At 38.8% G+C, this 21113-nt stretch overlaps 1 protein-coding gene across 1 annotated transcript in view; it reads right to left on the minus strand.

Moving 5' to 3' along the window:
* Window positions 1-9166: 9166 nt before the first annotated feature.
* The window catches only part of Slco1a2 (solute carrier organic anion transporter family member 1A2), an 82117-nt gene continuing 70170 nt past the window's right edge, over window positions 9167-21113 (minus strand). Inside the window, exons 11-15 of the mRNA XM_021164927.2 lie at window positions 18779-18944; window positions 16886-17058; window positions 12160-12224; window positions 10866-10983; window positions 9167-9544 (exon numbers count right to left, since the gene is read on the minus strand). Of these exons, the coding sequence (XP_021020586.1) occupies window positions 9325-9544; window positions 10866-10983; window positions 12160-12224; window positions 16886-17058; window positions 18779-18944 (742 nt within the window). The 3' untranslated portion in view covers window positions 9167-9324. The remainder of the gene's footprint in view (window positions 9545-10865; window positions 10984-12159; window positions 12225-16885; window positions 17059-18778; window positions 18945-21113) is intronic.

A 21113-nucleotide genomic window follows, 5' to 3' on the forward strand; every position in this document is an offset into this window, starting at 1 on the left:
AGATGAAGATGAAGAAGAAGATAAGGAGGAAGATGATGAAGAAGGAGGAGGAAGATGATGATGAAGAAGAAGAAGAAGAAGAAGGTCATCAGACTGCCTTGATTTCTCATTTGCCATATGTAATAACATACATTATTGAAGGAATTAGGATTGTATGACATATTGGGAAAAGAATAAGATATCAGAACCTTCGCTTTGGGGAGCATATGAAAACTGACCCATATTGTAAGACTAAGGAACTTACAGGAATGCAATTGTAAAACAGATTATGCTACATGGAGAAAACAAATATGCCCATTGGGGAAGGAAAATTGCTCTTACAGGTTTCTCAGGACTCAGTGTCTGGCACTTCCTGACTACAAAGGCTGATAGCATGAAGGGGGCAAATGGAACAGGACACCTAGTATGGATATTGCACCTTAGAAAACAAAAAGGACTTCAATGTTTGCTGAACTTATTGGTTTTTTTTTTCCTTCAAAGAACAAATACTGCAATAAAGTTGATTGCCTCTTTCATTCTGGATGTTGAAAATAGGGCTTAAATGAGTTAAAAAGCAATCTGTGAAATTGTACATCTCTTGGAATTATTAAATCTGCTTTCATGATTGCTGGTGATTAAGCTACTATGTAAGTTAGAGTACAAAGAGTTTAGCCTTTTTTTTTTCAATAAACACCCAAGCTATCTTGGTTTACCCTAAGATGGTGTCAACCCCCTTCCCTCACTGACTCCACACCTCCTCCTTGGAATCTGAATCCTGCTGAAGCCGGACTCTGGTAATAATGCCTGCTAAAATACTCAGAACTGGATTTGTTAAAAGTTAATATTCCTTCAAAAAGGAGATAGGAGAGATCATTGGAGTTTCACCTAAGGATGCAGTCACTTTTTAAAGCATGCTGTACACAGTCTGGCTCTATTTTCATGAACCCTCAAAGTATTCTGGGGAAAAGTAGGGTATCAAGCTAAATATTAAGAAAAAAAGGTGGGGCTTACCTCTGCAACAATGGGAAAGTTGTTAGAGATCCTGGGTAGAGGCTCATCTAACATTGCCTTAGAAAACATTCTTACAGCAAGTGGTAAATTAATTTGTTACTGTTGTTTTTCATGTTATTTAAATGTTTTAATAAAAATTAGGGAGGCTAAATGTAATCAGCAGATTACATTTGATTTCTTTTTTTTTCCCCCTTGGGTCTTGTTTACAAAATTAAAAGTTTCCCCATTCAAGGTCCTGCATGCTCAAAACTCTTGCTGAAATGTAAACTTGCTTTCACTGAGGATCTGTAAGAACATTTCAGGATGGAGGAGTCTGCAGAATTCCAAGCCAAAAAAGGTGACCTTAAAACTTACAACAGAAAGGTTAATAGTACAAAAATCTATGCACATAGGTCTTTGTTTGCTAGTGTATGCTTATATGTAACCTGAAAGCAACTATGGTCATCTCTTTTAGTCACAAGGGCCAAGAAGTCTCCAAAATCTTTTGAAATAGGATTGATTTCATGTAATGATATTAGTCTTAAAACTAAAAATTTCTAGTTTATAAATAATCTATTTGAAAGATAAGGTTTATAATTTTCTAAGGTCTATTCAGATACATATCTATCTAGTTGCTTTCTCTTTGCTAACTTTGTTAAGCTTTAGCTATTTGGAAAACTGAGTAATATAAGAAGACATTGTATTCTGCAGTGATGTCCCCAGTGTATCTGTGGGCTGTATTTATGGTCTTGTAAGATTCCTTGTTCATCTATGGATTGTATTAATGGCTTGAAGTTGTATATTACTGCTTGAAGATTTTCAGTTAAGTCTTCAATTAAATTATTAAGGCTAAAGTTTAAAGGGAAATAAAATTGTAGATCCTGTAAAAACTATTAGCTTGATGTAAAATTTTAAGGGTAATTAGACATGTAAGTTTTCCTTAGTCACCTTATATGTGACCAAATTCATTAGTGTGCTCAAGACTATGCTTGTAATCATTCTTACTATAAATGTAATTGGTTTTCAGGGACAAGCTTTATCTTCCTGTAGACATTTTTAAGGTTAAGCCTTCAGCAAGTAACTAAAAACAAATAAAATTTATTTAAAATATATATACTTGGTTAATTAAAATTTGATCCTTAAACTCCTAAGAGATCTGTGCAATATGGGTTCTAAAATGATTAATAATAAAAGCTTCCCATGACAGACAAAACTGCCAGATCCTAAAGGCAGAGGTAAGTCTCCTTCAAAGAATCTGAAAGGGGCACAAATGACTCTACCTGGATTGTGGAGAACTGCCATTCTGGCAAAGCACTGTTACATACCTCAGCCTCCACCAGGACATTGACCAAACTGTGGAGAAATGGGACACTGGAGAATTGACTGTCTCTCATGCCCTGCCATGACACCCACATGCTGCCCTGTGTGGGTGTCAAACACTGACAACCTCTACCCTTAAGACCACCATGGAGGGTCCAAGATAACCATCTGGCCAGTGTCTGCCATTTTAATTGACACAGAAGCCTGCTTAAATTTATCATTCTCAGACCTCTGGTGATGATGCTGGCTAACTGTGCCTTTATTAGTTTAATAACAGCAAGCACCTTCTCTCTTCCTAATGGTTGTAGCCACCTGGTCAGTTCTTTTCAGAAGTAAGACGTAGGACTTGGCTTTTGTAGAGATGATAGAGCTCATGCTAAAAAGGGCAGACTCAGACACAGACAGGCTTTACACTAAAACAGACAAACTCACAAAACAGGTTTTCTACTATTCTTTTATTTTAAAAACGAACTTTTCAATCAATAATCAAACACCTACGTATCACAGTAAATAATCCAAATAAAATTATACTCATTAAAAGTTATGAGCAGCTAGGAAAATAATTTACTGCTTCTATTATAAAGGACTAAGGATATAAAAACTTAATTCAAATTTACAAAGGTCTGTGGATATGAAAGGTTATGTTATGTAAGCTGTGAGGGTCTGAGAAAATGATTTGAGGTGTGTAAATTGCAAGTTGTAAAGGTTTGAGAAAATGATTTAAAGTATGTAAAAAATTTTAAAAGATTTTAGATTTCTTTCCTTCTTGCTATACTATCATCTGTTAAGACTTCAAAACCTCAGTTTTAATATTAATCAATGGCATTCTGATAAGATATTAATCTATCCCTAAGGAAGCACTAATGACTATTACTAACACAGTTAAGGGCTCAAATTTTCAAATATCCTTTGGTTGTCTTCTAAACATAAACTTGAAGGCGGTTCTTGTTGTATTAAAAACATATCTGTCATATATACACACATCTATGTGTATATATATATATATACATATACATATATATTCAACACAATTAAAATATCAATCATTATCTCTACATAAATATGAATAAATTATTTTGTTCGTGTAAGATAAAGCCACTGGTAAATATGATGTCTTTTAAACAAAGATTTAAAAAGAAACATTTTACATTAGACATATATCTTTGAACCTACTAGCCATTTGTCTCTGACTCCGGTTCCAAGAAGATAAATTCCCAGTAATCCTGACTCAGTGACCACCACACAGCCATAAATGTACTCCCATAGCCATCTACTTGTAATGTTATAATTAACTGCTCATTTCTGTTCGGTAAACTGCTTGTACAAACATTCATCTACCTAATCTTGGCAGAGTCAAACATCTCTTAGCTTACTTGGGCAGATACTCAAGGTCTTCTTGTCATGTTTGCCTTTTGAAAAAAAGAAAAAACCTACCTTATCATCTTTATCAAGGCAATCTCGGGTTTGCATCAGAGACTACTGTCCTACTAGCAGAAATGAATAAAGCTTTTAATTATAATGAGATTGAGTCCATGGACTTTCCCAGGGGTCAAGAACTACATAATACCTCTCACTTACCTCACTTTGTTGTATTTCATAGACTATCTAGGAAAATGTGGTAGTTTGGCCCTCATAGACTTGTAAGAAATGGCAAGATTAGAAGGTGTAGCTTTGGAATACATATGGACATGTTGGAATAAGTATGTCACAAAGGTTAGACTTTGAAGTTTCACGTTCTCAAACCAGACTCAGAGACCATCTCCTTTTGCTGCCTGCTGATCTAAATGTAGTACACTTTGCTCCTTCTCTAACATAATGTCTACCTACATGTTGCCCTACTTCCATCCATAACAACAATGAACCAAATCTCTTAACTGTAAGTCAGCCATAATTAAATATTTGTCTTTATAAGATTTGCAGTGGTCTTAGTGCGTGTTCACAATAATAAAACCCTGAGTAAGACACCAATAAGTTATAGATTACATGGACAACTCCTAGCATGGTTATTATTTTAAAATATATGCTTCTTGGGCATTTGAGAGAATGCTTAAGGGGTAAAGTATTTGAGATGCAAGTGTGAGAGCCTGAGTTTAGATGCTCAACACCTACAAAATACTCTGATGTGGTGAGAAAATGATACATGCCTGTTACCTCAGTCTAAGGCGATGGAGACAAGAGGATCACAAGGTTCACTGGCCAGCCAGTCTAGTTATAATCAGTGAGATTTAGGTTTAGTGTGAAACCTTGTCTCAAAAACTAAAGTGGATATAGTTAGAAGAAGACATCAGTATAAACCTTTGGCCTCCACACATGCATTCACAAGGCATGCAACACCTCCCTCCCCACACACAAACACACACATTTCACAATGCACTCATACATTTATATATTTATAAAAAATAAATATGTTTTAATGAGAAAATTGTCTTAAAAGCAATGATCCCAGAGTCTATTTTAACTCACTTATTTAGTTATGGTTTGTTCATTTTTCCAGATCCTTAAATTTTTAGTTAGTTTACTACTATTCAACAGTTTGATAGCCTTTATTTCAAACTCTGATACTTGTCCCATAGGTACAGAAAAGAAGGGTACCAGTTGGCTCCCATTATTCCTGCTGTGAAAAACACTGGTATTGGATAGTTCTTACAAACATACTGCTTCTCATTTAGATTCAGAATCTAAACATCAAATATTGCTTTAAAAGGCAGTCTATGGTTGTGTATTCCAGGGCAGAGCAAGGGAAGCCTGCTGGGTGTAAGCGATATAGAAGCCTCCATCAGGTCCATTGCCGGTGGTCCCCGCAGGAGCCATTACACCATTGTGCTCCTATGTTTTCAGCTAATGACCAGGAATTTTCAGTGTTTTGAGGAGGGGTAACTTAGAGGCTGCCCACAGGGAGTTCTTCTATCTCAGCATGTCATTCCAAGATGCTATGAAACATCCTTAAAACATAGCACATCCCAGGACATCCTTTGGCACATCTTCACAATGCCCAGTCCATATGTATTTGGCAACCTTGCAGAAAGTATTCTACTATTTATTCTATCTTGGTGAGTTCAAAGTTCTGTACCTAAATCCAATTTCTATAATAAACTGTTTCTGCAACCTAAAAACATCTTGGGCCTTAAAACATTTTCCTAAATCCTAAACAATGTTGGCTTAATGTGAGGTTATAACAAACTAGTCTTCCAGCCCAACAGGTATCTGAGAAGGAATAAATAAATATTATCTGAGAGTGCAGGAAGTGTGGGCAAGCACCTTCCAAACTATCGAAATGACAGAGGCAACTGGCTACTAGACAACCACTCAAGGTTTCTCTGCAGTTGGAGCACCCATATTCTGCCTTCTGGCCCAGCATATCTGACAGACTTTTTCTGTGAAGCAGGAATTTTGGAGAAGTTTCTGACCTTGTCCCTGGTAAGCTTGGCACATTTGAACCAAGCTCCATAAGGAGGTTCTTCAGTGCTCATCTTCTTTGAAGTAGAACAGTGTGGTGTTGCCAGAAAGAGACCTGGCTCATTGTCAGAAAAGATCTTTTATTAATAGAACATCTTCAGCCAGGCAGTGGTGGTGCATGACTTTAATCCCAGCACTTGGGAGGCAGAGACAGGCAGATTTCTGAGTTCAAGGCCAGCCTGGTCTACAGAGTGAGTTCCAGGACAGCCAGGGCTATACAGAGAAACCCTGTCTCGAAAAAAAAATTAGAACATCTTCAAGAACCATTTTGTAGATCTTTGAGGTTTTTGAAGACCATCTATCTATAGTGTATCTATCTATAGCAAACCAGAATAGGCAAATATTGTTTGTTTCTAGCTATTATATATAAAGCTCAGAATAATAATCCATCTTCCCAGACCTCAGAGACACCACAAGGAAATCCCCAAGCACACCAATACCTGTTTTGGGACCGCTTTCCCCAATAAGAAGTATCAAGGAAGGACAAGTGTTCTTAGAGTGGAAGACAACCTCCTTCCTAAGGAGTAAGTCTGAGGCACTAGACATATGCATGTGAGCACAGGCACTTGGCAGTTAAGAGGCATCAAATCACCCAAAGTTGAAGTCAAAGGTGGTTGTGAGAATCTTGATGTGATGTAGGGACTCAAACTCAGAACCTGAGTAAGAGCAGTGCATGCTCATAACTACTGAGCCCTCTCTCCACCCCCATGAAACTTTTCTTTTATAATACACAGTCACTAATTCGGTAAATCATAACAACCTTGAAGATAACTGCAGAAAGCTCTTCAGTTAAGTTACTTTCTGTTTGCTGTTATTTTGGGTTTGGATCATCCCACAATGGCTCCTATGGTAAAATCTTAGTCTTCAGCAAGGCACAGTTGAAAGTTAGTGGAAGAAGCTGGAGAGATGGCTCAGAGTTAAGAGCACTGACAGCTCTTCCAGAGGTCCTGAGTTCAATTCTCAGCAAGCACATAGTGGCTTACAACCATCTGTAATGGGATCAGATGCCCTCTTCTGGTGTGTCTGGACAGCTATAGTGTACTCATAATAAATAAAATAAATAAATCTTTTTAAAAAATGGTTGGTGGGGGCATTAAGAGGTGGTACCTAGAACAGGAATTTGGGTAAATGATGATAAGCCCTTGGAAGAGATACTAGGCTTCTGACCTCTCAAACCAATCTCTCCTTACTTCTCAGCCAATGTGAGGACAGCAGGCTCTTCCCTATGAGTTTCTTCTTCGATGTGTTGCATGTACACAGGCCCAAAGCAGCAGGGCTATGTGATCAATGACCTGAGACCTCTGGTAGCATGAACAAAATAAAGCCTTTCCTTCTTTGAAATAGATTGGCTCCAGTTCAAGCAACAGAAAGCTGTCAACTTAGCTCTTCTACAAATGTTCTGGCTCCCACAAGGAGCTGTTGAGATTGTACCTGCCTTTATTCTGCCCTAGCCTGTAGATATTCTCACTTTACTGTGCATAAATAACCTTTCCTTCCTTCATCCTCCCCATCCTTAGGGATTTATACCATTATCTTTTAACTTCTTATTGAGTCTATGTGAATTTCATATCATGTACCCCAACCTCATTCATCTCCTCCTCACCTTGTACCCTCCCTCCATCCTGGCAACCTCTTCTCCAACAGAGAATGAAAGAAAATCTTGTTATGGAAGCTCTAGTATGTCACAGTGTGTCCCTATAGTCTACATTCATCTACACTTCTTTATTTGCAAATGTTCATTGGTTTGGTAGGAGGCCTCTGGTCTCTGCTACTCTATCAATACTGGAACCTCGCTGAGACTCATCTTGGATATACAGCTGTTTCTCTGCATCAGGGAGATCCTGTGATTTTTGGATATGTAGGACCAGTCCCTTCATTCATCCCAGCAGTTCATTGATTGGGTAGATGTTGAGCTGGGCCAGTTCAGAGCCCTGGATCTTGGCCTGAGAAGTGTCTGGGCTGGTCTCTTGCTCTCACACCCTCAGAGCTCACCTGTAAAGGCCCACAAACAGGTCCAGCTATACCCTGCTGCCCAGGCAGGGTGCAGGGACTGCTCTCCCAAGTGTCACAGCAGATGAAGGGTAGGGCCAGCTGTTCAGCTTTGATGACCTCAGGGACAGCTCTTCTGCCTGCTGTAGGTAGCAAGGGGTGAGTGGGGGAGCATCTCTCCCTTGCCCATGTCACCAAAGAGCAGACAAGTGGGATGGTCCAACTTCCTCTTGCCCAAGCCCCCACTCCCACCACAGGATCAATTCTACTGTGCAGCCCAGGCGCAGCATGGGGCCTGTGCTCTCAAATGCTATAGCTGGTAAGGGGCAATGACAGCTCTCCTGTTCTCATGACCCCAGGGCCAGGTCTCCAACATGTCACAGGTGGTTAGGAGAGAGTGGGGAGCAATATATGTCTCCCTTGTCCATACCATCACGGGGAAGTCAAGTGGCAGGGCTAGATCTCCTAAGCTCATATCCTGGGTGCCATCTTACCCATGCAGGGCCAGCTCTCCTGAGTACTGTAGCTGGCTAGGGCCAGGATCAGCTCTACTGATCTCACACTCCCAAAGCCAGCTCTCCCATGATAGCCAGCTAAGCAATGGGGTCGGTTCTGCATAGGCCTCAGACATCATCAATATGTACCCACTTGGCAGTCTACACAGAAAGCCTTGTTGTTCCTTAAAATCTTGATATTCTTTATCGGACACAAAATAACATGACTTCTGTAAATCAGTTACTTTTCTACTGCTGTGAAAAAGCACCACAAGGCCACCTATAGAAATGTCTACTTTGGCTTATGGTTCCAGAGGTATTGAGTTCCTCACAGTAAGGAGGTGTGACAACAGGTAGCAGGCATGGTGACTGGAGTAGGAAGTTGAGTATTTACAACCTCAACCAAAGCACACAACAGAGAAAGAAATGAAAGGAGAGTGAGGCTTTTAATTCTCAAAGCCATCCCAGTGATACACTTCAAAAAAAAAAAAAAAACCAAAAACAAAAAAACATCCCCTAGCAGTATCAACAGGAAGCCAAATGTGAAATGTCTGTGCCTAGGAGAGACACTTCTCATTCAAACCACATCTTCATTTTCGTTTTTAGTGCTTACCTTGAATTTTATTAATCCAAGTTTTGAAACAAACCTCAGTTTTTAATAGTTTCTATTTTTTTTTATTTGTTTGTTTGTTTGTTTGGGGTGGGATATGCACACCACAGTGCAGGAGTAGAGAGAAAAGGACAACCTGAAAGCGTGCTTGGTTCTGTCCTTCTGCCATGTTGGTCCCAAGGATCAAACCCACCTTGTCAGCCTTGGTAGAAAGCATGCCTTTCCATTGGGCCATTTAGGTGGTCCCTCTTCAAAGGTTTTACTCTAAGATGATTTTGAAAGTAGCACTGTGCTCTGGGACATGTGACTAGAATGAGTGAGCACCAGAGACCTCCGGAGGATGAGACGGTGACCTTTGAGAATATCTTACACTGCGTCCAGCCCTGATGTATTTTAGGAAAAGAATTCCTCTCGTATCTCTCATGATTCAAAGGAAGTGCAGTGTGCATTCTGTTCAGGGCCTTGCACAGGCCAGGAGAAGATTCATTACAGCTTAGTTTTCAGTTCTCCATCATTCTCGACCTTAGGAATTCCGTGCCCATCTGTGCACTCGCTTTTCTTCACTGTGAGCTTCATGTCTGCAAGTTCAGTTTCTGAAGAGTACATTTCCCCAGGGAGCTGGAATTTCCTCATAAGTATTAGAATGAAGAATGCAGGGAGATAGCTTGATCCTCTTAGTGCTGCAGGCAACACTAGGTAAATGCGCCTATTGAAAAGAACAAGTATGTATTCAATCTTAATGTGTTCAGTGGAAGCTAATTTTGTATATCGTTACAAACCCTTAATTCTTCAAAGAAAAATACTAGGTGATTATTTTTCCCGTGAACTTTATGAAATCTACTTTATTTAGCTATAATTATTTTGTTAATATGTCAAAAAATCCACCATAGAAGTTTAAATGTATTTTCTTAATTTTCATGATTGCAGGTTTCCATTGCCATTCTGAATGGATTTGTGGTCATTATAGAAATACATCTCTAGGTGTGCCTATGAGTATGTTTTCACAAAGGTTTAGCTTAGGATTAATTTTCACCATGAGCGTGAGCACTGTGTGTTGGTCTTTTAGCATCCAGTACTTTCTAACGGAGCATGCAACAAGACTGAAATCCTCACATTCCACCATCCTGTGCCTCCCCTGTCATTCGTTAACACTAGGCAACCATGCCTCCTCTGCCATTATCACCATGTAGGTAATTTTACCCTAAGCAGCAGTATGAAACTACACACAACTTGATGCACTTGAATCTCAGAGGGCCAGCTCTCTGGTTTCCTGGTTCTTGAGGGTAACAGCTCCAGTTATTTCTAGGCATGGCAGCATCCTCTGCCTTAGTGACACTCTCAGTGGGTTTGTACCACCCCTGGGCTAAGCCAAGTTTTATTCAGGAAGCCACTAGACATTAAAATACAGTGGGGCATTTATAGGTTCCCAGAGATGAGACCAGTAGCAAAATGTAGACAGCAGTCTCCTTTTCAAGATATCCCATGGGTTTCTTATCTATTCAGGTTGAAAGCAGGAGGGGTCTCTGAACTTTCCAGGATATAGAATGCCAGAATCCATGCTGCCTGAATTTTCTGGGACTCTGTCATCCTAACTGCTGCCGAAGGGCAGAGTCCCTCCTTTCTGTCCATAAATATGGGATTATAGGAAATGAGAGATTTTTCTCCCACATACAGTGCCCTTGATCCAAGTCTCTATATCTTGTTGTCTTGTTTATTTCCAGTGTTCCACCATGATAGCTTGGCTCAAGGTGCAGCTCGGCCGTCCTGCTCCAGGGCCACTATGCAGAACACCTGTTCCTTTTCTAAAGTATTTTGAAGGGTAAGGTTAGGGAGCCCACTAAAGTTTACATGTACTAACCACTTTAAAAATAATGGAAAGATATTAAACTATATAAGTAGGGAATTATACCATCAAAGTGCAATTCTAAAAATGAAGCCAAATGAAATCGTATTACTCAAGAGAATGTTAGATATGAATTGGGATATTTTATGTATTACATAAGTAAGTCTCAAAAAATTATGTTTACCTGAAGTTATTTATATTGTACATTCTACATGCCCCTGGCTCACCACATTTCAGAGTTCCCCAATGTAAGCAGGTTCTGTCTATCAAAGCTCCAAAGTAAATAGGGGCAGGGATGCCAGCTGCAATGGAGATAGAAAGAAAAACAGCTCATTGGCAGGAAGAAAGAACAGAGAAGGATGTGTTATTTGTGTGTGTAATATATATGTATACATATATTATATATGTAATAATATATATGTATTTATGTATATATATGTGTGTATATACATTTGTAACTATATATATACATCCAAATAAAATATACATACATACATATACATATATTGGTATATATACATATATATATATGTGTGTGTGTATATATATACATATATATGGACTCTAAACTTACTTTTAGGAATTATGTTAATATAAACCTTTTAGATAACAGAAAGTGAAAACTATGTATACAGTGCTAAGAAATCATTCATTAAGTTCATAATCATGAACATCATGTTTTCTGAAATGTCTTCCATTAATTTTCTGTACATCCAACAAACATAACCATTCCCTTCATATTTTATTTTTAATCTTCTAAAAAAATTAACTGTGTAATTAAGTTCAAGCTCCTTAAAGACAAGGGAAAAGATTTTTCATTTCTGCTGTTACTTCATTCTCAAGTAGCCAGCGCTAAACACAAAGGCTTGTAAACTGAAGTTCAGTGTAAAGTGGGGAGAACACACCTATGTTAAAGATGCTACAAGATCATGAAACGTCCTCAGTGTGGATACTTGGGATATTGCAGATCCAGAGACAAATTATCTCTACCTCTTTTAGCAAATATACATTGCCCCAATCCCTGTGCCTGACCTTATTCAGGTGACTATCGCATGAAGCTTTTGGAGATAACTTGATAACTTAAGAAGAGGTCTATAGCCTCCACCCACCCAAACATGAAAAAAGCCATCAAATAGCATCTGAGTGTACAGCGCAGAACTCCCTGCTTTCCTGTAAATAACCCACCTGATGTGTGCACAGATATATTTTAAAAATACCTTGTTCCTGGATTCCTTTGCTTTCTAGATACAGGCATCACAAAACTGTCCACATGTTAGGACATGATATTTTGATAACCTGAATCTGTGTGCCCAAGTAATGCTCGCTCATGTTTGATTCTAGAATAAGCCCTTATTCCCTTTAAGGTGAGAGTTGTGTTTTGGGTTGGCAAGATAGTTACTATCTTCTTATTCATACAAAACTAACTAGTTAACTAAGCACTTAATATTGGTTTGATGTGTAAGGGAAATTCTTCATACCGAATATTCTTGTGCAAAATGCATGTAATCCAATTCCAAGGGACTTCTCTTCAGACTTGATACACCTGAAAAATACACATATACATGCATACATACACATATACATACATAAAATGGCATCATGCAAATCTATATCTGCCCTAGCATCTTCCCAATGACAGTGGTCGTTCATGATCCTAGTGGTTAAGCTTTTTATCCTGAAGGGATGAAGACAGAGCTGATACAGACCTGCCTCTGTTACTCTCACACAGAAGGAGAAGAGAACTTCTGAAAGGTGTCCTCTGACAGATCTAAAGAAGGGCTGAGCCCTGTAACAATTAGAAATTGTCTGCTAACCTAGACGAATGGTTTCCTCCTGGTTTCCAAGACAACCAGCACGCCATACCCACCATAATGGAACCAAGCCTTTGAAACCACAAACCAAATAAATGTTTCTTCTTTTAAGTTGTTTGCTAAGCATGTTGTCATGCTGTTAAAAAAGCAAGCACACATTATATAAAAATTTAAGATGTAAAGGTAGTAATATAAATAAACAAAAAGCACCCATCATGTAGGTTATGACATTTTTAAATATGACTTTTTTATATGGAGTTAAAAATTTAGACATTTATCTCTCCTGTGCTGCCTACAAGAGTAAATTTGAGGTGGTTTTGAAAAGCACATACAAAGTGGAGCCCTATAAAGATATAAGGATAAAAACTGAAAAATATTCTTTAAAAAGAGGAATATGAAAGCTCTTTTAAAATGTGGTCTTTTCCAACCAAATACACATTTGCATAAGAAAATCATAATATATGCAATTGTTGGGGTTTCATTTTTGGAAGTAATTCTATGACAGAGTTCAAGAAAACACAATAGACTAGAAAAATTGATGTTATCATGCTAACAGTAATACTGTATCACCCATCATTTACATTGCAATCTTGAAATTCAGCGATAATGAACAAAGAAGTATGAGAAAAATAATTTGAATAGATCTTAACCTCATTACATTAAGAACTGATATGTTAGAGCCTACACAGTGGCTCATTGGGTAAAGTTGCTTGCCACAGAGACTGACAAACTGAGTTCAATGTGTAGAACCAACATAATGGAAAATGGACCATTACCTGTGAGATGACCTCTTGTTTCAACATTCATGGCATGGCATGCAAACAAACACACACACACACACACACACACACACACACACACTCATGTATACACAAGATGTTTCAAATAATCATACACTAAAATATTAACGAGCCATGGTTTTTTTCACCCTCCGTGGAAGAGTCAACATTAGAAGGTAAGATAATTGTGAATCTGAGTGAGGAATGGAAGTGGGAACAGACATGCAGTAAACGTGAGATCATCTCTTGAGAGCATGTTTGGAGGTTCTCACAGGAGCTTTCAGCTGCTCATCTGCCCTTTATCTATGACCTTCCTCCTCTGAGGAAAGTCATCCTTACCAACTGATCATGAAGCTTTGAGACTGGGGTATCTGTAGTAGTCAGGAGAAAAGAGACACAATTTAGCTACATCAACTGAATCTGCCTGGCACATGATGCCATAATAGAAGTCGAAGCCAAATGTCCCTCACTTGCATGAATAAACCTAAAGAACCAGCAATACTCTTTGATGTCATCTGTCTTTGAACATATGAACTAAAACAAGGCATATACCAAATCTCCATTTGTGCCAATATATGAACATCAAATCTTACAATGAAAAATAAATATATAAGGACATATATGTAGCCTATTACAGTGAGTGTGTATGATGAATGAAAGCAGAGGAAAGGAAGAACAAAGGTGAGGGAAGAAAAGACAAGAGAAGAGGAGGGAAAGGGAGGGGAAGAAAGGAGAGGGGAAGGGAAGAGAAGAGAGAGGAGGGGAAAAGGAGAGGAGAGGAGAGCAGGGGAGAGGAGAGGAGAGCAGGGGAGGGGAGAGAGAGGAGAAGAGAGGTGTGAGGGGAGAAGAAGAAGGAAGCAATGGCTGGAGAAGGAAAGAAAAGATTTGGAAAAGGACGAGAATGAAATACAGCAATATGAGCAAGGAATCGGAAAAGCACAGGGAAAGGGAGAGGTGATAAAATTGATCCAGTATATAAGGATAAAATGTTTTATGTATAAATGAGTTACATATCATGGTTAACTCAACTTGCCTCTGAATTCCAATGAGACAAGAAAAGGCAATTGAACTGTTTTCCCGTTGTTAGTAGACATAACGTTCACTAGACTGGAAAGAACACCTGTTCAGAAAATAAATTTTGAAACTTGGCTCTGCAACTTCCTCAGTTTATGTTAGAATTGGGCATCTCAATGTAGTTAAGCCAGGTGATTTTTTTTTAAGAATAAACAGAAAGATTAGCTGGTCCAGAGCAACAGAGCAAGGATATCTGGGCTTGGGAGCAGCTGCAGATCCTGCTGAACAGCTGACCCAGCACTAGAAAGTCTTCCCCATTTCATCCAAGTACCTCCTCCTCATTAGAGAGGATCTGTTATTGATTTTTTTTGTTGTTGTTGCTGTTGTTGTTAAAGACAGAATGAGCTCAGGATGTCAAAGGAGCCTGGTCACAAAGAGTTTCACACTCTGCCAGTCAATTAACTGAGTGGCAACTACTTTCCACCTGTCAAAACAAAATGTCAACTCAGGCTTAAAAGGGGTGAAAATAGGAAAGGGCAAGAAGGAAATACCATAAACTTTGAAATTATTGTTAAATTTAGCAGTGCTTAGTATAAGAGTATTGAGAGAGGTATGTTAGAACATTGAGGTTCTAGGAACCATGACTCCAAGGGCCTTTCCAGGACCCTAGATGAAATGCCCTACAGTGGGGAGAGGGAACTTATAGAGCCCACCTCCAGCAGAAAGACAGGGCATTGAGTGAGTGATGGGGTTGCTATCCCAGTCACAACTCTGACCCATAATTGTTCCTGTCTGGAAGAACTGCAGGGATGGAAATGGAGAAGAGCCTGAGGAAAAGAAGGTCCAGTGATAGGCCTAAATTGGGATCCAGCTCAAGGGGTAGCCTCAAAGGCCTGGCACTATTACTGAGGCTATGGAATGCTTACAAAAAGGGACCTATCACAACTCCCCCTCCAAAAGGCCCAACAAGCAGATGAAAGAGCCAGATGCAGATATTTGCACCCAACCAATGGACAGAAGCTGCTGACCCCTGTGGTTGAATTAGGGAAAAGCTTGAAGAAGCTGGTGAGGAGGGCAACTCTGTAGAAGGACCAGCAGTCTCAATTAACCTGGACCCCCGAGATCTCTCAAACACTGGATCACCAACCAGGCAGCACACACCAGCTGATAAGAGGCCCCCAACACATATACAGCAGAGCACTGCTGGGTCTGCGTTCAGTCAGAGAAGATGCACCTAACCCTCAAGAGACTGGAGGCCCCAGGGAACTTAGAGGTCTGGTGAGGTAGGGGATAGGGACATCCATTTGAAGACAGGGAGGCAAGAAGGAGGTATGGGATGTGGAACAGTAGGAGTGGACCGGGAGAGGAATAAAATCTGGAGAGAGAAAAAAAAAGAATAAGAATAATTAATTTTTTAAAAAAGAAAAGAAATGTAATGAATAAGCAAAAATAATCTAAATGTCATCAGTAGGTTGCTTAGTGGGTAAAGGGGCTTACCACAGAATCTTGATCACATGAGTTTAATCCACAGAATCCAGGAATACATGTTAAAAAGTTAAAATAAAAAAGGCCAACTCAATGTTATGCATCTCTAATCTCAGCATTCCCACAATGAAATGGGAAGAGAAGCAGAGTTGCTTGGGGACCTGAGGGCCAGGTATGCTGGAGTACACAGGCAGCACAGGGCAGAAGCAGAAATAACAAGAGAGACCCTGCCTATAAAACAACATGAGAAGAAAAAACTGATTCTCCAACATTCCAAACTCCCTGTGTCTGTAGTGCTACTCGGGAGCACATGCACACACACACACACACAGGAATTTTAACCCAGCAACATGGCTACTCTGGCAAGAAAGCATATGCAAAGACCTTCCAGGGCTGTGTGATCCAGCTAGAATGACATACTCTTAATCCCTCTGACTTGAATACAAACACAAACTTAGTACACACCTTTACGGTAATGTTGGTTTGCAGAAGGAAGCAGACATGTTTGAAAGTGACATCTAATTGAGGAGCAGACAAAGAGACAAATCACAATAAAGATTTGGCAGAATGAGTCAAAGGTAGGACACACCCAAGTCTCGTGAGAACATCACGGGAAGGAGAGATGACTTAAGACAGACAGCAGCACAGAGAAAGAAAGGAGACAGGTTTACCAGGACAGTTTTTCAGAAACGGGTTACAAAGAGAAAAAGCTAGACACCAGTGAAGACAGAAGGAGGCAGAGAATAGGAAGAAGACAGAAGTTGTACAAATTGTCAGAGTTAGTTTGAGGACAAGCAGAGCAATTCAATGAGAAGCTAATTTGAATCAGTCCGCTGGGGAAGTTTTGAGCTAGGACAGCTGAACTGATCCAGCCAGCCAGAGTTTACAAACAACCAGAAAGCACGAGTTTATTCAGTAGTAAGCCTTCAGGTAAACAATTATATATAGAGAATAAAAGTCACTTTTATACAAACACTCATAAACAGGCGCATGTGCACACGTGCGCTCGCGCGCGCGCACACACACACACACACACGGGTCACATCACACACTTGCATATGAACATGCTACAAAGAAGGACAGAGAGAAGGCTAAATTAAAGAGTTATTTATTACCTCAGAAGAACCATATACCCAGGTATGGCTGTGATCGAATAGATGAAACTGCCAATTACTGACATGATTAAAAAGTACTTCAGCTTGTTAGCACACTCAGGGCCTTTTTTACACAGCCCCAGGACTGCAGATGAATTTCCTGATGACTGAAGGCAGCTGCAATTTTGAAACACCTGTAAAAAAAAAAAAGTAGCTTATTAGAGAAGAAATGTGTTAGTATGAACCTTCAGTATTGTCTGCAGAGCCAGTCGGATCAAATTAGAGAGTGTTGGGTCAATGATATGACTCAGAGAAAGAGCACTCACCTAGTTTGAATTAGAACCCGAGTTTGAGCACAAACACCATTAAATAAAAATACTAAATAAGTAAAATGCAGGCTACGTGTCCTCTTTATTTACATCTCCTTTTTGGTATCTCAGAATTTTATCATAAAATATAAAAAGGTCAATTTTAAAAACTGGTAATTTTTTCTAAATACATGGAGTAAAGTTGCAAAAATTCAATTATCCTGAATCCACAGGATAATTTTATTTCTTCACATGTACTTGCTTTTTGGTTTGCTTTTTCTTCTGCGTGTGTGTGTGTGTGTGTGTGTGTGTGTGTGTGTGTGTGCATATGTGTGCATATGTGTGTGCCACTGCATGCATAAAGTCAGAAAAATGTTATGGGAGCTAATTCTTTCTTAAAATGTGGGTATACCAAAACAAATTAGACTCGTTAAGTATAGTGGCAAATGTATTTACCCACTGAGATAACATTCTAGCTCACACATAGTTTCTTAAAAAGTAAATAAATATGGCTTTGTTTTATTTTACCTAGGAGTAAGTACTAAAACAACATGTATCGCAGACAGTTGATGGAAGGAGAGGAAAAAATGCTTGATTCTTTATTATACTAGTCTGTCACGATAAGGTTTGAGGAGATCTAACAGTTAGTAATGTCCTACATAAGCATGAGAATCTGAGTTCTCATCCCAGCACACATGGGAAAGGTGCAAAAATAGAGGATATGTTTGCAACACTGGATCTGAAGGTGGGAACAGGTAACTCCCTGGGTTTACTTCCCAAGCAGCCTAAACGAGCCAGCAAATACCAGATAGGTGACATCCTGTCTCAGAATCACCAAGTGCATGAACCTGAGAGTCAGCAGCTGAGGTTGCCTTCTGGTCTTCATATGCACGGGTACCTGCATACCATGCACATGTGCACGCACAGACACACACACACACGCATACACACACAATACATACATACATATATACATACACTAAATAAATGCAAAAACAAATAAGTGAAAGAAGCTAGTGATATGAAAAGATAAATTATCTCTCCATCTTAACTACACATCAAGTTTGAATCCCGCCTAAGACTCATGAAACACTATCAGAACAAAAGGCAAATTCCATCCAAAGTAATTTATAGTTTTAACTTTAATGTTGACTTATGTGTATGCTTCTGAATCTGTGTGTATACAAACAGGCACATGTGGATGTCTGAAGAAGGCAGAAGAGAGTGTCAGAAGGCCTGGAACTGGAGTTGGGAGGTCCCCCATGTGGGTGCTGAGAACCAAACATGTCCTCAGAAAGAGCACCAAGTGCTCATTACTCCAGAGGTATCTCTTTAACCCACCCAGAGCATTCTAATTCAGATAACTTCAACAATGATCTCAACGGCTTTGAAATCACAAAATAATGCTAAGGCTCTGTCCAGTATGTACAAAACATCTGGAATTATAACATCAAGTGTACATATACGGAATAAATTGAGTTGTTCACAAAAATATGAATCTGTGTTAAGCGTGACTACATCTTGCTTTTAGGCAGAGATGGCTTAAATGATAGCACATATTAATACGGTACGCAAATATCAGCCCAGACACTGAAAAGATGTTTACCATGTTGGTTCCAGTTCCAACAGACTTCTCACAGCCTGCGAGGCAAGCTGACATGTATGATAGGCCATTGTCTCCACACACTGGATCCCATGTGTTCGTTAAGCAGCTACACCTTGTGTTGCAGTCAGCAAGGACCTTGTTCTCCACATATAGAGGGTGCTGAACTCTGAAATTATATAAAATGATAAGTAAAAACCTACTCAAGCACTTTATTTTGTTCTCTTTATCTTAGCATGTGCATACACACATATACATACACACTCACAGGAAGAGGCTGGGGGGGGGGGAGATTTAGTCTTTCTCTTAGAGCAGAAACAGAAATATTCACATATTGACATGTGGTCCCTATACTATGTTTTTGGCAGACAAATTATCTTTTCCAGTGGTCACATGATTCAAATCAAATGATGCATATGAAATTTCTTATAACTTTATGGTTGAAATTATTTAAATCTTATAATTCTTAAGGGCTTTGAAAGAAATATTACTTTTAATCTCTCTCTCTCTCTCTTTGTGTCTCTGTCTCTTTATCTAAGTCTCTATGCTCACATGTGTGAGTATGAGTGTTGTATATGTGTGTGTGTGTGAGAATATCTAAAAATGGAAGTAGAAACAATAAAGAAATCACTAAGAGAGACAACTCTGGAGATACAAGGCCTAAGGACCCTGGACATTAGCTCTACTCTGTTGAGAAAATTTCATAAAGATGAACATTCATGAATTAATACTATTTAGAAAACCTGATGATTTTATAGACTACCTGATTTCATTCAAATAATTTCCAGAAAGTTGTTAGAAATGGTTTTAGTTATTTTGCCAGAAAGATATGATAAAACTAGAATCAAGAATAAAATGTGCCCCCTTCCCATAGAATAGTAAGGGGTTTGTAATAAGGAATACGAGGGGCTTTCACAATTACACTAAAAAGAGAAATAGACTTGGGACAAATTTATAACCAAAGAAAAACTTTCGTTCCTGCTCAGATCCAAGGATGAAGCCACAGGTGTACACGATAATAAAGCAAAAACATATGAAACTTGCTTTGAACTTAATATCAAAATACTCCTGTAACTCCCCTCATGTACTACATTTTTAACTATGAGGTAATTTTCTAAGAACTTTTGTCTATAAAAAGGTCAGAGCAAAGAAACAAAGTTCTGGTTTGGGGTAGGGGTTCTTCCCTATTTAATCATCCATCTATCCAAATGTATGTTGAAGGTATTTGGGCATCAACCCCATACAACAAATGTATTTATAGGCCTTTTTGTCTATAGATAGGTGTGTAGATTTATGTGTATGCATGTAAGCATGCATAAAAACTTGTACAGTTGATTGAAGCCGGGTGGACTTGACCAAGCACATGCATATTTGCCTGTGTAAGGAATTTTTTTCCTTTCTTTTTTTCTCTGGTTCAGGAAGAGTTAATGAGCTCCAAACCTTTTTTTTTTTTTTTTAATTATCTTTACTTTTATTTGATTGTTTTCTTATACAGTTCTGGCATGGAGACTTTAAAAAAGGATTATAAGTTCATGTATATATTGAAGTTCAATAAAATAACTTAAAAAACATTTACATGTATATCACTAAATCTCCATAAAAAAAATAGCATAGTTTTGATACAGCATAGGCTAGCATGATTTGGTAAATGGGACAGTAGACGTTTTCAAGAGATCTTCCGAATGTCACAGGTGGGGATGGAAAGACTAAACTTGCCAAGATTTGTCAAGTATTAAACAGTAGATAAAATGCACTAGAAAATGAAATACAGTTCGAAATACATACATCTCTAACAGCAAGAGACTCCTGATTAAATAGAGATGTATATTTAGAGTTCCTAAATAGAAAATAGAATATTTCTCACAAACAGTATTGTAACATCAAGTGAGACATACTACAGGAGCCACCCGAAAATCTGGACATGTGTGTAAGTCATAGGTTTCCTTTGGCTAGAGTTAATATCATGTTGTCTAAACTTTAAGTGAAGTGGGATGTTGAATTTAGCAAAATCTTAGAACTTCATAAAGTACTGATTCATAAGTTTGAGTACTAATGAACTGCAGAGTCCATTTCTTACTTATATGGCTATGACAAAAATCATTCCCATGAGCCTAATTGTCTAAAATGTGAATATTACCTGTAAGCAAAGTCAACGAAGGCCAGTTAGGTCCTTGAGCCAGAGATGGAGGAAAACAGCGCTGATCAGCGCAGATAGTAAGAGAGTTACAGAATAAGAGCCCTGCACTTCAATCTGCAAATTCATCTGGAATAACAAAAAACCTAGGATAGCAAAAACTCTTCTCAAGGATAAAAGAACCTCTGGTGGAATCACCATGCC

Source organism: Mus caroli, chromosome 6 (assembly GCF_900094665.2).
Source record: "Mus caroli chromosome 6, CAROLI_EIJ_v1.1, whole genome shotgun sequence".
In the NCBI taxonomy this organism is placed as follows: domain Eukaryota; kingdom Metazoa; phylum Chordata; class Mammalia; order Rodentia; family Muridae; genus Mus; species Mus caroli.